This window comes from Amblyomma maculatum, chromosome 7 (genome assembly GCF_055883805.1).
Source record: "Amblyomma maculatum isolate TAMU_Amacu chromosome 7, ASM5588380v1, whole genome shotgun sequence".
In the NCBI taxonomy this organism is placed as follows: Eukaryota; Metazoa; Arthropoda; class Arachnida; order Ixodida; family Ixodidae; genus Amblyomma; species Amblyomma maculatum.
In genome coordinates, this window is record NC_139350.1 from 85595081 (window position 1) to 85611397 (window position 16317).

The 16317-nt window shown below is 43.4% G+C and overlaps 1 protein-coding gene and 1 long non-coding RNA gene across 2 annotated transcripts in view; both read left to right on the top strand.

The window, feature by feature from the left end:
- The first annotated feature begins 3295 nt into the window (after window positions 1–3295).
- Window positions 3296–6849, top strand: LOC146183860 (uncharacterized). The gene is made up of 3 exons (XR_014708509.1): window positions 3296–3661; window positions 4125–4205; window positions 6122–6849. It is a non-coding gene; the product is annotated as an uncharacterized LOC146183860 (long non-coding RNA).
- Window positions 6850–8307: 1458 nt separating this feature from the next.
- Window positions 8308–16317, top strand: part of LOC146183861 (complement factor B-like) — a 202918-nt gene continuing 194908 nt past the window's right edge. The window contains exon 1 of the mRNA XM_084609203.1: window positions 8308–8457. Within this exon, the coding sequence (XP_084465329.1) occupies window positions 8421–8457 (37 nt within the window). The 5' untranslated portion in view covers window positions 8308–8420. The remainder of the gene's footprint in view (window positions 8458–16317) is intronic.

Below are 16317 nucleotides of genomic sequence, written 5' to 3' on the forward strand. Positions count from 1 at the left end.
CCCTTAAGTTTTTCAAAAACGCTACAATGTTCGACCTTGTCTTCGTTTGTATCCCTTCTGGTTTGTTTATATTTTGCTTAGTTGCCCGCAACCAAACGATGTCAACGTATTCTATTGTTGGTGTTAGAAAGGCACTGTAAGCTAGCATTGTGGTTTCGAATGGAGCAACTCGGAGATGACGTCTAATGAAAAATGACTTTATTGTATCAGCTGCTGTTAGAGTATTTACGCACGAGTCCCATCTGAAATTATACGTAGGTGTCAAGCCAAGATATTTCTGTTCAGTGACTGGGTTTGTTGTCTATTGTTTATTGTTTATATATTAAGGAAAATGCAAGCTCTGGTTTTGTTCTTGTTAATGGCAGGAAAACGCATTTATTACCATCTGCCACCCTGTACACCATTTTGACACAGTTTCCAGTGCTTGGAATAGAGCTAGATTATCTTCAGATGAACTAACTGCATGATGTAGCATGCCGTCATCTACAAAAAGTCTGATATCAATATTTGCGGTAATGTCATTTAAAAAGATCGTTAATAATAGATTACCTTTATTTCGGACAAAAAAGTATTGTAGGATACATAGGCGTCTGTCATTCTGTATATATGTTTCACTCGATAATGCATTATTATTTTGAATCTGTATCAGCTAGGCTCACTTGACATATCCTTGAAACCATTGCTGAATCGAGCGATTATTTTTATAACTACGCCCAGTCGGAAAAAAGCTACAGAAACATTTCTGCTGTTGTGACAGAATGTTTGTGTGGTTTTTTTGGCTGCGAACTTGTCTTGAGAACTTGATTCTCTCTAGTAACATCAGAAGTTTCTGTAGTAACAACAGAAAGTACTACAGAACGTCAGCCAACAGAAACTATTACAGAAAACTACACTGTAAAAACAAAAACACCTTTTTGGGCATTTGTCTGATTCAAAACACTCTTACACCCTGACTCTAGGGTGTTCGTGCCATTGGAAATCACCTCTTGCATGCCAAAGGGGTGCTTTGGTTGGAGAATATGCCTTAGGGTGTTACGGGCAAGCAATATCACTTAACATGCTGGGGGTATATGGCTGCGTAACTTCGTAGCCTTTTATACACAAGCGGCGCTGCTAATATAACCCAACACCTAAATAAAGCACCAAAAATAACGCTAAAATTAAAATTACACACGAGTGCTTTCTAAAAATGAAACAGAAACTGAAACAAAATTTCACCGCCAGGAGGCCGCCGGTAGCTACGAACGCTCTTTTCAAATTTCACAATATGGCCGTTAACATTGCGGGGTGCGTTTCGACCACGTTTCGGCGAATGCTGAATGTGCTTCTTCGATTGTGTACCCTCGTGAAATGTGTTGCATTTCCCATGCATATGTGTTACAGAAGTGTGTACGCTTGTGAAGTGCCTTTTACATGTGGTGTTTAACGCAAACGGGCATTTATTGTGTCGGCAAGTGTCCGGGCTTCTTTTTGCTTTTCTCAGGCCGAAGGACTGCAGCACCGCTTTATGTTTGAGATGTTCGAAAGAAGAAGGCATGGACGATTTTTTTTTTCTGCGTGACTAAGAGGTATATGCGCCGACTACATTGCACTCGCGCTGAAATCGCACTGGTTGGTTCGGTGCCGGTGATACGAAGGCGGACAGCGTACTTTGCGGCTGACGCAATCGCCTGTAAAGGTAAGCCTATTCTCACGCATATTGCGCTTTGTGGGAACAGTGTCCTACCGGATTGCTGCATTCTGTGTCTTTTTGTGCCAGAACGCTCCAGAATGTGCTGAAATGAAAACGTGAGACACGCACTTCTTTTCACCTGGCTGCCAAAATGACATCGCACATGTGGCAGATGTCGCGGCGAGTTACGCAGATTTCGCGCAAGAACGTCAGTCTCAACTTTCTTAAACAGAAATAATGTATGTGCTACGTATCCTTGCATTTTGTACGCGCAGGAGGTTCACGAAACGATTTTCGTTTCTTGACAGTTTGATACTTGCGCTCAGTTCGCAACGACTCGGTTTTGTTCTACCGTTTCCGTTCGTGCGGCAAGGTCATGTTGGCGTACTACCTTAATTCTCCTAGCACTCTCGACTCCCCCCTCCCCCCTCCTCCCTTATCTCACACTTCGCGCTCGCTCTCCTGAAACCTCTTTCATGCTTCGTCGTCTTCTTTCACTCGGAGCGCTGCGACCCCCCCCCCCCCCCCCGCTTTTTTTTTTATTTACTCGGAGCATAGGCGCGCACCGTCCTGCTGCTCGGGGAGCGTCCTCTCGCAGCCCTTCTGTTTAAACTTTTTGTTCGAGGAGGCTATGTTCGTTCTCGGCGGCCGTTCAGCGCGGCACGCCTCTGCGCTCGTGCTCTCGCCATCGAAGTGCGCTGGTCGGCCGGCCTGGTTGCATAATAGTTTATGCCAAACTGCGTAAACTATATGCGCTATCATCAGCCTATGTTAACTTCCCCGCGTCTGGATTTGCCTTTTTTAATCACAATGGGAGCATTTTTCATTTTACGGGGACCATATTTTGCGGTTGCATGGAGTGTGAATTAGCATTCTTAATATGCTGCTTTTGTTATGTCGTTTACTTTCGCTCTCGAAGAATCATTTAGGTACGTATTTTATTTTCAGCAAGACTTCAATTAAGACACTTGTACACGTGCTAAGTCAGCTGATGTGGTTCAAACCATCCAGTTTTCATTATTTTTGTGGTCACATTTCAACATAACTGTTTGACCGCATTACTTGATTTTTGTAGCGTCTAAATTTAGACTAGAATAAATGGATATTCGATACTGATGCCTCAGCATTCAAGTAGAGGTCGACAGCTTGAATTCCGTGGCCAAATATTGTACCGGATGTTGCTGTTACAGAGTTTGATTCTGACCAGATGTTTACTTTTTTTTTGTCTTTTGCTTAAATGTACATATGAAGCGGTTATCATAGCCTTAGTCGCATATGTTTACCTTCTTTGCTCATCACAGTGCGCATATTGCAGGCAAATTTGTTACTTACTGTTATTAAAAAAATTGTAATGTATGTGTTGAAAGCAGTTTACTGATTTAAAGGGCCCAGAAAACAATTTGACTTTCATATGCTAACGATGCATGTCTGTAGATTGTCTCTAAGAATTGAAGCCTACTTTTTAAAGCTGAGCGGGGACCCTTAGTTTGCAGATATATTACATATTTTATTGCCATTCAGCCGTGGGCCAAGTTGAGGGAAGGAGGGTCATAATGTTTGCTTTGTTATTTTTTATATTAGACTTTCCTTAATATTGCTTGCAGTTTGGCGATGAGTGGCAAAATACTGATGGTTTTTGCAGTTTTCTAACCTTAGTAAATATTTGTATTTGCTGTTTGCTAATGCGTTTTTTTTTTTTTCAGATATGTACAAAGGCATCAATTGCCTTAGCTTTTGTACAATGATTTTTAATATTCAGTTACTTGAAACATTGAGTAAAATGAATCTTTATGGCTACCATTCACACAAACTTGCAGTTCTTACATGACGTCAACCTGCTGATCAAGAAGGACGGCAAAGAGGCAGTTGAAATTGGCCTTAAGAAGACACTTGTCTTGGTTTTGAAGGACACCATTCGTGCAAGAAAAAAGGACATTGCCCGGGTGCTCGAAGTATGTTCTGAGGGAATGCGTGAAAGGAGAAAGAAGCGTAAGTATTAAGCTGTTTCCTTAATGTGCTATCTAATTGGTAGTTTTTCGCTAAATGCCTACATTTTTGCCATTTTGCATTGCCTTATAGATATACTAAAAACATAGCTGAGCATCAGAAAGAATAATAAAACCATAACTAGCCTGTGCATTTCTTCATATGTAACAATTTTCGCATTAGCTAAATTTAAATTACCTATTGTTCTTCTCCATTTAATGGTGCAGCCTTTTCGAATCTGTTCAACTAGTAGCAGAGAATTAGGTGATACCTGATTCAAATCTTCACAAGCTTTGCTAATTTTTGCTGTCAGATGTTTGGCTTTCAGTTTGCGTGCCTCTACATGTTTTCAATTTTGTTTATTTGCCTTCCTAAATTAGACAATAAATTATCGCCTGAAAACTCGGCTGTCTCTTTTTACCTGCAAGGAGGTACACCATTGTTGTGTTGCTTATTTCTATTGTAGATGTACAGACAGTATGCATTCTGCAACTCTTGGCAAACATTGGGAACCAGCCGGGAGCTCTGGATGTTGTTTGTATCATTTGTAAGTTTTCTCTGTCATTTGAATATTCAGGAAGCCTACTTGAAACCGACATTATTAGCGAATTTTCTTTGTTTCTAAAATGGTTTACAGTCTAACTTGTAATATGTATTAGTGATTCATAATTCAAATAGAAATGCTACACAAGTGTTCATCACAACTGTGAATTCTTTGCTGTGAAAGGATTATTTGCTCTGTAAGTACAATCAAAAGCACTTTTAAGAGACTCCTGCCATCACATGCTTACCACGTCATATTGCATACAAGAGTCACCTGATGAAGTACTGGTAATGTCAAGATTGGTGCAGTGTGCCATTTGACTAAGCACTCTGCTGTGGACCAGCAGTGCTTTATCAGATGGCTCTTGCAGGCAGCTTGGTGGGGTTTAGCATTTGCTGGAAAGGGGTCTCTCAACCTGCTCATGCATGGTAGTACCTAACATGTTCCTGATGTCTGGAATATATAATCTGAGACTGCTTCAAAAGAAATATTTGCCACATTGTCTTATCCTACAGGCTTCTGAAGGTAGGTAATGCAGTTTAATAGCTGTTTTAAAAAAATGCTGTAATTTGCTAGCCAAGTTTGAAATGATGTAATAATCTTAATTCTTCTGAGATTAGGTTTACCACATTGGTTGGGAGCAAATACTGCTGTGTTTCAAGGTTCATGCTGTATAATTATAATGCCTTCAACTACAGATGCTAACATTTCATGCATTAACCATGTGGCACTGTCATAGACATTCTCATTTATAGTAAACATTCGCAATAAATCCAAATTGTTATTTTTGCATTTCAAGTTAGTCAACATATTTTTAGTATTCGAACCTTTAGTATTTCAAAGTGCTCAGACTGCCTGCCGCCATAACGATTACAACTTCTTGAACACTTGAGCTTCCTGCCACCTCTTGAGGCTCACCACTGATGTTCTGGATGTCTATGCATACAATGTGCTATGCGTGGAAAATGTTTTAACATGCCATGCTTCAGTGTTGACATTTTTTAGAGCTTCTGGTGTTTGGTTGTTTGGTAATGCTCTGCTGTTGCACATGTAATTGTCGCTCAACTCAAAGCTCCAGTGTACACTTTTAATGAATAATGTGTGATGAAGTTTCAGAACTGCCACATAGAGCAGCGAGAACACTTTTTCCTTGCTACTAAACCTTAAATGTAAACACTTCAGGAAGCATTGCGATGACCTAGGGCTTGGCTGGTTCATACTTAGCACAAGAAGACGTGCAAAAGTTCAGAAATGCATTATGTGTTATGTATTACATGCACTTTGTTTTTTTGTTTTTTTTTTGTAGTGCCTCATCACTAAGTATGCTCTTTCCACGTTTTTTTTTTTTTGTTCTGCAGTATCTACTTGGCCAGTGCAGGGTATGCTGTAGGCCTTGTGTGAAACCTTCAATTGAGCCAGCTGTTAATATTTTAGTAGTAAACACTGTGCTCCAGTGCTGTTTATTGTTTATTTACATTTTTAACTATCATAATAAGCATTCCAGTTGATGTGAAATGAAAAGTTCGTGGGGCAGCATTGAAGTTCTCTAACCCAGGTGCTTTTGATGAGTGTAGCCATTTTTGTTTGATAAAATAGCTTGCATAATCTAAAATTACCATGCAACAGCATGCTGCATGAATAAAAATGGGTTGACCTTATGTGCTCTCATTTATGACTTGATCAGACTGCTGGCTTTGTGCCTCCTGAACCAACCATAACAGTATACTCAGCATTGTTAATTGTGAGATAACCACCAGTGGTTTCCGATAGGGCCCTTTTCCAGCACACTGCTGTACACTAAAGGGGCATTGGCGTATTCTAAATATAGAGTAGAAAATATGTTGAATTTGCTTTTTGCCAGGTGCAGTGCATATTTATACAGCTGCTCTGTTATGCACTTCTTTCACAATTTTATCAAGGAACAGGAAGAAAAGCCTCCCACGCCGTGCGTCGGATATACTGGGAGCAGCATCAAAGAAGCTGAAGAGCATTTCCCCTTCATTCAGCAGCGGAAGCTTCTTCGAGACATCGACTCTACTTAGGGTATTGTTCCAATAATGGGTGGATTTTGGCTGTTCAATCTGGCATATGACAAGGGTTCCGATAATTCGTGCTGCTTTATAGAGCACCTCTTTTTGGGCGTCTGCGTGTCGAAGCCAAGATGTGCTGTACGACGCTTTATTTCATCGCTTAAGGCCGAATTTTATGCAAGCGCACGCGTTGACACTGACAAAGCATAGTATTAATATTGTGTACTGCGATTATTGTTGCATACGACTAAACGTTTTGTTGTTGTTTTTTCAGAAATGTCACCATGCTGTTGTGTTCATTGTTCGGTTCTGTTTTTGAAAAAAATTGTATACTTTGTTGTCTGCATTTGTTGGAACTGTTTTGCTTCCTTCATTTTTTTAGGTATTTACGTACATACCATGCATGTTTTTGCCCGTCTGCTAGGCTCTCGGTATAGAGTGGCAGTATTGTTAAATAAATGAGGTTCCATAGCGCGCATCAATGAAGAAACAGAACACAAGTGCCCCACTGCCCCCCCCCCTCCACCAGCACCCGAGCACCCACTAGCCCGAACCCTGACCCTTCTATGCCGAATAAAAGACTTCCAGATTCCTTCTGTGTGACATTTTTTTGTAACATGCTCTGTGAATTTGAAAAAACAATCATACTGGCATGGGCCATTCGAGATGTCAAAATAATGGCATGCAGCATCTCTTTACATGCTCATTTGGCATTACAGGTGGTTAAAAAGAATACCGTTAAGCTTGATTGATAATGTGCACATAGGAAAAGCATTAAGGAACGTGTAGTGGCAAAAGTAATTCCTAAATAGGGAATGCAATATATGGACGTTACCCGCACTGATTTTTATCGAGGGGTGTAAGGGTGCAAAGCCAATGCTTCCACCCTGCAATAGGGTGTAAAAGTGATGAAAACACCCCAGTGCATTGGCCCCATAGAAGGGTGTTATGACCAACCGAAGCACCATCTTTGAGGGTGTACTGGCACTCTGAAGCCACTTTTTTTCAAGGGTGCATGGGTATTAGTTATAGACATGCGAAAACACCTAATAAGGTGTTTTTGTTTTTACAGTGTAGTACCAAACTAGAAAAAGGTTCGAGGTTTACGGCAGAACAGAACATTCGGTCGTATTTTTGACACGGTTGTGTCGTTTTTTTCAACTAGGCATTATATTATACAACTGCTACACTTCTTGAACATACAAATACTTCAACACTAAAGAGGCACTTTTTTACTGATATACTTCTTTAAACTCCCCCATAGCCCCTCCAGTTTTCGACTAGAACATATTCGCCCTGCATAATACATCTCTCATCGCACCGACGATCTTTGCAAAGAACCCTTACCGCATTGAGGGATCAACGTGTTCAAATCCCCGTCATTGATTTTAGCGATGAAACTTTGGAACGAGATATAGAGTGTCATTACGTCTGCTAATAATTATGGTGCATACTCCCAGCTGTATTTTTCTTTATATGCCTGCTGGTTTATACCTTGTGTTCAGTTTGAGTGTGGACTGTTACTCCTTTCTCCACCTTTATTGACTATCCTTAAGTCTGTCTTTAGGGGTACTGTAAATAATTAAATAACCAGTAAATAGATTTTAGTGGGATATTTTAAGATCGGAATTAGTAAAACCAAACATTTTGCGCCTCAGTGCCTAACACCTGGATATTTGCACAGTAATTCTGAATGTGCGTATGCTTAACGGGATTTCAATTTGTTACTTTCTAGGCTCCTTATGGACTGGGTAATGACTTGTAGAAAAAAAAAGGAACTGTGCGACAAAATGCGCTGACCAAGGTCGTGTCTCTTGCATGTGTACGGAGTGTCTTCGTATTTGTGCTGCCACTTCCTCTTTCTTTTCTAGCGCTTGATAAGTGCGCGTTTTATCAGATTCTTTCTCTCCTGTCAACCATGGGAGGAAACTGGACGGATCAGTGCAACGAAAAGTATGGCAACTAGTTTAGCGAGACGAGCTCTGGGAAAAGAGACGCAGCCCTTTTACGTGCCTGGTAGGCAATTCTCGTCTCTGTCGCTGCTCCAACTTCTGTAATTTGAAGCCGATATCAGCACAAGGCGGGAAGAGACCCTCTCGGACTCCGGGGTAGATAAGAGCGTGCAGTGGCGGACGCCGTCGAGGTACGAGGGAGGCCCGAGGATCTGCGGTCAGTCGTTCGAGCTACGATGAAGGCAACATCAACTAGAACTGCCATGCTTGGGGGTAAGTAAAAGCATATTTTAAAAGAAATCAGTCTTGCCTTTGCTGAGTGGTTTCGACACGCCTTTCAATTGTAACGCACGCTTCTGAATAGTCGTAATGTCGTTCTTTTTTCAGATACATACAGCTACGTAGCTCTGAATTGCGCTAACAGCAGGCACAACGCAAGAAAACAAAGCTGATGCTCGAAGCACGATATCTAATTAGTCCATATGCGGTACTGTCGGTGTTCCATTTCTGACTGCGGTTTATCCAGAATACTTGTAAGTTTAGAGCTGTCATATTGCTAGTCGATGGTTTTATAAAATCTCCATGTCAAATGACGGAAAATGAAAAGCATGCCGCAAAAAATATTTGTTACAATTGGCATGCCGCGACGTAAGGGTTGCTGCAAATAATACAAATAATAAAAAAGCCCTGCGTGCCAGCTATCGCGGTTTTGTCCAACGCTTCGGAAACGCTATCGCTCTCTCGAATTCGAGAGGATAAAGTAAGCTCGAGCATTAAAAAAAAAAAGGGCGAAGTCTAAAGTGGCTGCTGTTTTTCTGCTGATATCACTGATGTATGAGTAAGTTGAGTCGAATTAACATCGCAGGCGACTCCGTGAAAACTGAGAAAACCTAAAAACATGTTTACACTACCGAAGCCGTTGCATTTTATAAAGATATTCTCGTTTCCAGCGCACGAGGAACGCGTTACGCGCCACATTCATTAAGTGTGCTTCTCCAAGCCGAAGCGACGGGGGAACAGAAACACTTTTCATTTCAAGGCAATGACATCCCGGTATTACAGCAGACAAACAGACTTTGTGATCGTTTCCAAATCACAGCCATATATATTGTTCTAAACCGCATCCTTTAGCGCACAGACAAATGCTCGAAGCCGCATAGTTTCGGATTTAAAGTCCCCTGCATCGACTGCTACTCCGCCGCACACTCCGATATCATACTCCTCATTTTTTACACTACTTATACGGAGCTAATCGAAGAGAGCATATACACTCTTTTCACTCTCTTCTTGCTAAAATGAACTACCGTATGCATATTTTACTGTTTACATGTCTCTGGTGCGGAGGGAAACCCGTACTTCGTCACACATGGGCCTGTCAGGAAATACATGAACTGACAATAGCCCCAGCTCCAAGACGGAGCAGTTGGAGGCTGCGCTGTTCAGCAAGGAATCCGAATGCCAGCTTTGGCTTGTTGAACTGGCTAGCCTGGCAGCAAACGCCGCGAGAGCCCTGGAATGAGGACCAACCACGAGATCTCTATAATGACTATTTTTTTTTACTTATAAACATTCTGTCTCTCTCGCTCTCTCAGTGGGATCAAACATGGATGTCCTGTTCGAAAACCTTCAGCGCCTTCTCTCTACCGAACCGACTGCATCCAAAAATGTACATTTCAATATGGCACCCATGGCTTCTCATACTTATGCAATTACCATTTGTCATGCTGAATTTTCGAACTATCAAGCCCTTCAAGCCTCACCACGAGACTTAACCCCCCCCCCCCCCCCCGAACGCATATTTTACTCTGCGCACATATGCGGATTTGGCCTTCCGGCCGCTTTATTCTTCCGCTTTATTCTCGAACCCATCCTCCTCACCTCACATTACACACTGTTCGCCTGCGGTCCCCTGGCTAACCCCGTAGGAGATAACCTTCCGTAGAACCGCAACACAAGCACTCCGTATCACGACATCACTGAGGCCCCTTCAAACACTAACCTTCTCATCTACGTTTCTGAAGAACAGCGCGACTTGAACAAGGACGGAAGGAAGACAACAGCGTGTTGTCTTCCTTCCGTCCTTGTTCAAGTCGCGCTGTTCTTCAGAAAATGGCATACCAACTCGCCCAAGCATCAGTTCTAACAACCTTCTCATCTAGGACTGCTAAAACCACTATCACTGAGCACAGACTATAAAATTCAACTAACCTTTTACACAGCCACGCCCTGTGTTTTCCCATTGCCACCCAAACCTGGCATACTTGCCCTGACCCCTATGTAGGCCTAGACCATTTACTTAACGCACGGCTAGTTGCTCCTTACCACATTTTGTCATTCACTCTCAACCGCATGGAGAGTCTGGATGAGCTCGAACCAGTTAGAGAAGGGGCCTCATATTCATACTGTCGGGCAGGACGCATTGAGAAAATTAAGCTCCTCCCAGGTCAGTAGCTGAAACATTATTAAACATACAAAATGGGAGCATTAAAAATTATAGGAGATAATAGGTAATAAATTTTATTAACAAAAAAAAAATCAACCGAAATGGCCCATTCCTCAAACACACCCTCCCATTCTTTATTAAAAGGAAAAGCGGAATGCGCTCGATTCTTAAACATGCAAATAAAAACTAGTTTTTAGGGAAGGAGATGCGTCGAATCGGTCGCACATTTCAACGGACACCAAAGCCGTGCCGTAACCGAAGGGAGGCAGTGGAAGTGAAATAAAAATGAAGGGCCATAGTGGACGCCTAAGGAGTAATTTCGACCAACCGGGGACATTGACACTTCAAAGCACACCTTTTCATTTCGCCTGCATCGAAACTGCGATCAGGTTCGAAGCCGGGAACTCCGGTTCAGTAGCCGAGCGTCTTAAAGCCACGACCGTTTTATTTATTTCAATTAAAATATACAATATTACACAAGGCCCATTAGCCATATTTGACTGGGGTAACACGGCTAAAGTTCCTTCCATGATTTTAACGTTCCAATATGCCCAATCAGTCAGGTGCTAGATACAACTTCACTATGCCTTACAATGCCTCCCTTAAAGTATTCTGTGAAGTATTCTGCCCTTAAGTCAAGATCTGCGTGACGCACTGAGACCCGCGTATCAAGTCTCGAATCTGCAAAAGTTTGGACGGTCGCTACTGTAATATAGCAAGGAAGGAGCCGGCGGAAAGGTACAAAGGTGAATAAATGCCTGTCACTTATCTACGAAAGAAAAAAAAATTATAGACTTGGAGATGAGAGAGGTCAGCATCTCCAGCGCCTTGCCTTTAAGAGTAGCTGACGTATGTACGAAGTTGTCTCAAATGAAAGGACGATGGCTCTTTTCACTCACGCAAATAACGTGTGCCTACTGGAGACGAGTCCTTTTAGTTGGTTTTAGTTGGAAACAAGTCAGGATGTGAAGCCGGCTCGTGAAGCTGGCCAAAGCTTTTACTTACCTGGCGGGGTGCATAAATAGCTCTTCGCGATGCACGTTTGAGATTGCCGTGAATAGCTCATTTCTACGAGGCACTGCGTACAGAGCTGCTCCCATAGCGAATTTGCGACTTTTTCACAAAATGGCAGGTCTGGTTTATGGTTTACCTATACTCACCTATGGGGCTGAAACGTGGAGGCTAACCAAGAGAGTTCTACTTAAGTTGAGGACAACCCAGAGGGCACAAAATGGCAGGTCTGGTTTATGGTTTACCTGTACTCACCTATGGGGCTGAAACGTGGAGGCTAACCAAGAGAGTTCTACTTAAGTTGAGGACAACCCAGAGGGCCCAAAAAGGCAGGTCTGGTTTACGGTTTGCCTGTAATCACCTATGGGGCTGAAACGTGGAGGCTAACCAAGAGAGTTCTACTTAAGTTGAGGACAACCCAGAGGGCACAAAATGGCAGGTCTGGTTTACGGTTTACCTGTACTCACCTATGGGGCTGAAACGTGGAGGCTAACCAAGAGAGTTCTACTTAAGTTGAGGACAACCCAGAGGGCTATGTTACGAAAAATGGTAGGGTTAACATTAAGAGATAGGAAGCGTGCAGAGTGGGTCAGAGAAATAACTCAAGTTACTGATATTCTAGTGGAAATCAAGAAGAAGAAAAGGTCATGGGCAGAGCATCTAAATGTGAAGAGAGGATAACCGATGGTCGCTTAGGGTTGTTAACTGGATTCCAAGGGAAGGAAAGGGTAGCAGGGGCGGCAGAAAGTTAGGTGGGCGGATGAGGTTAAGAAGTTAGCAGGGGTCAAGTGGATGGAGCTAGCACAGAACCGGGGTAATTGGAGAAATATTAGAGAGGCCTTCGCCCTGCAGTGGGTATAGTCAGGCTTATGATGATGATGGTTTACGGTTTGGTTTAAAACTTTTAACGTCCAAAAGCGACTCAGGCTATGAGAGACGCCGTAGTGGAGGACTTCGGAAATTTCGGCCACCTGGGGATATTTAACGTGCACTGATATCGCAGAGCACACGGGCGCCTTGCTTCTTTCCCTCATCCAAAAGCGGGCCGCCGTGGTTGAGATTCGATCCAGAATCCTTGGGCACAGCAGTCGAGTGTCCTAACCACTGAATTACCCCTGCGGGCCTCTTTTTCATAAAATTTGCTACAAGTACTTTTTTGTCTTTTTAGTGAATTTGGGGACCTCCATTCAAGAGGCACGAGGATGAATGGCGCCTAACGAATGCTGTAAATGTTACTTGACACGGGGTCTTTGGGACACGTGCCCAGTCACTTAAGTACCGGCATATTTTGCGTTGTTAAACGCGCAATTGTTTTTATCAGTGCCTAAAGCCATGCGCTTCAATGAAAGAGATCTCGCAAACCCTAGTTTTCATTTGATACTACTAGGGCCAAAAACGGCGCCTTATGGAGCGCAGCCAGCTGCTCGGAATATCCGTCTAAAAGGCAAACGAAGTTATTTTGTGTTCCGCGTGGAATTCTGCGCAATTATGCATCATTGCTCCAGCATCTTAGCATGGCTTTCCCTTCGGAGGCGCTAACCGTGATACGCCGAGTCATCACCCTTTCTCTCAGCACCTCAAACTCATAATAAAAAAAAATGTGATAGGTTATTTATCAGGGACCAAAGAAAAAAATTGCAAAAGTTAAAAAATTATTTTTTGCATCTACTGTACCCGTCTAACAGATACACTGAACTGAAGTATGGAATGTTATCTTCCAGGATAAAACAATATTCTACTATTCTCTAAAGGTGAGGAACATTAGCAATTTTGATCTTCCGATAATAGAATCGGCGCTGCATATGCGGGACAACCTCTTGGCTCATTCACTGCAGACAAACGAATGCATTTTGAAGTGAAAAGCTTCACTAGGCTAGTCAACTCCGAATCTCGCGTGTGCTCCGTCGTTAAAAAAAGCCACAGCTGCGCATGCGCAAACCACGTGACGTCGCAGGTGGTCGGAGCCGCCGCTGCCGCCCCAACCGCCGCCGCGACTCCGCTGGTTGACCTTTAGACGGTGCCGCGCGCTTCTGCGCATAAAGTTTAATCTTATGTTATGTACGGCTGTAATCAATGTTTCATCGTGATGATAAGCCATGGAATATCTATAAGGTGCAACAGTGAACAACAAGATAAGCCACAACTACGCCATAGAACCACAAGCTAAACCGTGGCATCGCCGAAGCTTTTCGCTTCTGATATCAAAGCTTAACCAAGCTAAGCTACCACCAATTTTTATGTTCCGAATCCTTCGATCTTGTGTGAGTGTAAAATAGGGAGGATTAATTCGGCTATCCCCACATTGGGGGGGCTTTATTTCGCAAATTGCGAGGTCCTAGGGGTTTTTTAGGTGTGCGAGGGCTCGAAGGCTTGAATATCAATATTTTGCCAAAATGGCCAATGGGCCTCGGGGATCAGCAAATCATCGGGGTTATTACGGTATACCTAATTGTACCATTTGACTCCCCAGGATGTTTCACTTGTGGAAATACCGAGAACATGGAGGTTGTATTATAGACGTCGCTAGTACATGCTCTATAATCTTGACAAACTCATTTTCCACAGGCAGTTCAACTAAGTTTGTACACATGAAAGAAACTTTAATGACTCCGATTAAGTATTCCTTGTCATAGTACATGCTGCGACGACGAACCTCTGCAAGACGATATATTCTAGTTGCAGAGGTGGCTGTCCTGAATGTGCTCAGTTGGAGAGATGTTTGGCCGCTTTCTTTGAGGTCCAAAAACTTTCATAGGTCCTCACTAATAAAACTACGATGACTGCCACCCTCCAATACGCCTCGAATGTAGCCGCATCGACTTTCACCAGCAACCCAAAGCCGGCAAGTTCGCAGAATTTTACGGGTCATGAAATTGCGGCTGCTCGCGTGCAAGCTGCTGACATACAAAATTTGTAGCGAACTCCTCTTTAGAATAACAGCCTGAGGGGCGAAGTGGTGCATGATGAACGGTGGTGCAACAAGGACGCAAACAAGAAAGAGACACCACATGCTCATGTGGTGTCTCTTTCTTGTTTGTGTCCTTGTTGCACCGCCGTTCATATCTCCTCCTCTTTGTTCGGTTTCCAGTTAGGGTCGCATACCGATAAGGCATGACTGCCGCTACATTTTGCGCATTTCAACTGGTGGCGACAGCCTTTCCAAAGTTGGCCGCGTAAAGTGCATCGGAAGCCGCGATTTTCTTTTTTGCGTTTCTCCAATCGTTCCTCCCGGCCCACGTGACTGTTGCAGCAATCCGCATGGCTGTGCGTTAGACATCCGCACAGCAGACACTGCTATTTGGGAAATGGGAAATGCATATAGAACCAATATGATCGTCATCATTAAGAATTATTTGCAAATTACTGCCCCTTACCTGTTCCTTTTGAGGAGGAGAAGAAACCATTTATTGGCACTGAAATGATTTGCGAGAGGGAGGTTCCTATGGTTATGGCGCTGGGTGGCAGACCCTGCTCTGGAACAACATTGGCCACCACCGCAGCCCGAGCTCTCTGGACCAGGACACTCTGGGCCTCCAAGCCCGAGCTGAACAGGGTCGCCTCCCAGCCCTCCCTGGTTGGCTGTCTTATAACTTTTATATTTGTGTTTCGCTGGCAGGCCCACACCATGTGGTATAGGTCAGCATACTACCCACGGAATTTTCACCTACCCGTGAATGTCGAGTCGACGTGTTTTAGTATGGCGGGATTTAGAAAACACCTGGTTTGGAGCCGTATAAGTTGGCACTCCTCAGATCTGCAGAGACCTTCGACAGGTCCTGGGAGTGCCCTCCTGCAGAGGCGTAAATGATTTGTAACCTCCACATACGTTATGAGCGGGATTGGTATGGTTGCCGCGGTAGAACCGGAAGATTGAGCAGAACCCCGGGGTTGGAACGCTCGGGTATAGTGTTCTAGAATTACGAAGAGTGCCGTCTGCTACCGGCGAGCTAGTCGTTTCAGCGATGACCACTTCGGGCGACACGAGAAGGCACCGTGTGTAAAACGAGCGCATGAGCGCTGAGCAGACAACTGCGTGAACCGCCTCCGTCGACGCTAGTTCTTCGGACACTGAAGGCGCTCAAAAATAAATTGCGTCGCTTGAGCTCCCATGCGCTTAAATAAACATATTAAAACGATTATGTGCATGAATAAAAGAACAAGTTTTCTATAAAAGTGGCAGTCGTCGGGGAATATGTGTATAAGCGGCAAGACACGCACAGCCAATGTCAGATACAGATTGCCGATCAACTGACTAGCAGTAGTAAGAGATTTTCTGAACGTATTGGGTACTTTATTTCTCGAACGTTAACGGGAAGTCCAATGACGAATGCCTAGCTTATTTCTATGATAAAAAAAATTATTATCGAATGCGCCGGTTTATGCGGGCTAGACTGAAGTCTTCCATCGATGCTTGTGCGGGCTGAAAGCGCAATGGAGGGTGTTTTAGGCTAGGCTAGCGTGCTTTGTTTGCCTCACTTATAGAGTATGGAAAGATTGCTTGGAGGTAGAAATTATGCCACGGGTTGTTGAATACTTTTTCAATGTCATCGGATACACATGAATAGACAGCTCTATACAAAAAGATCCGCGCGAGCTTATATAAATGCACGAAACCACACAGCGGACGAGCTAAAAAACCAGCAGGATAAACAATTCCCTACTTAAGTGAATATAAATAA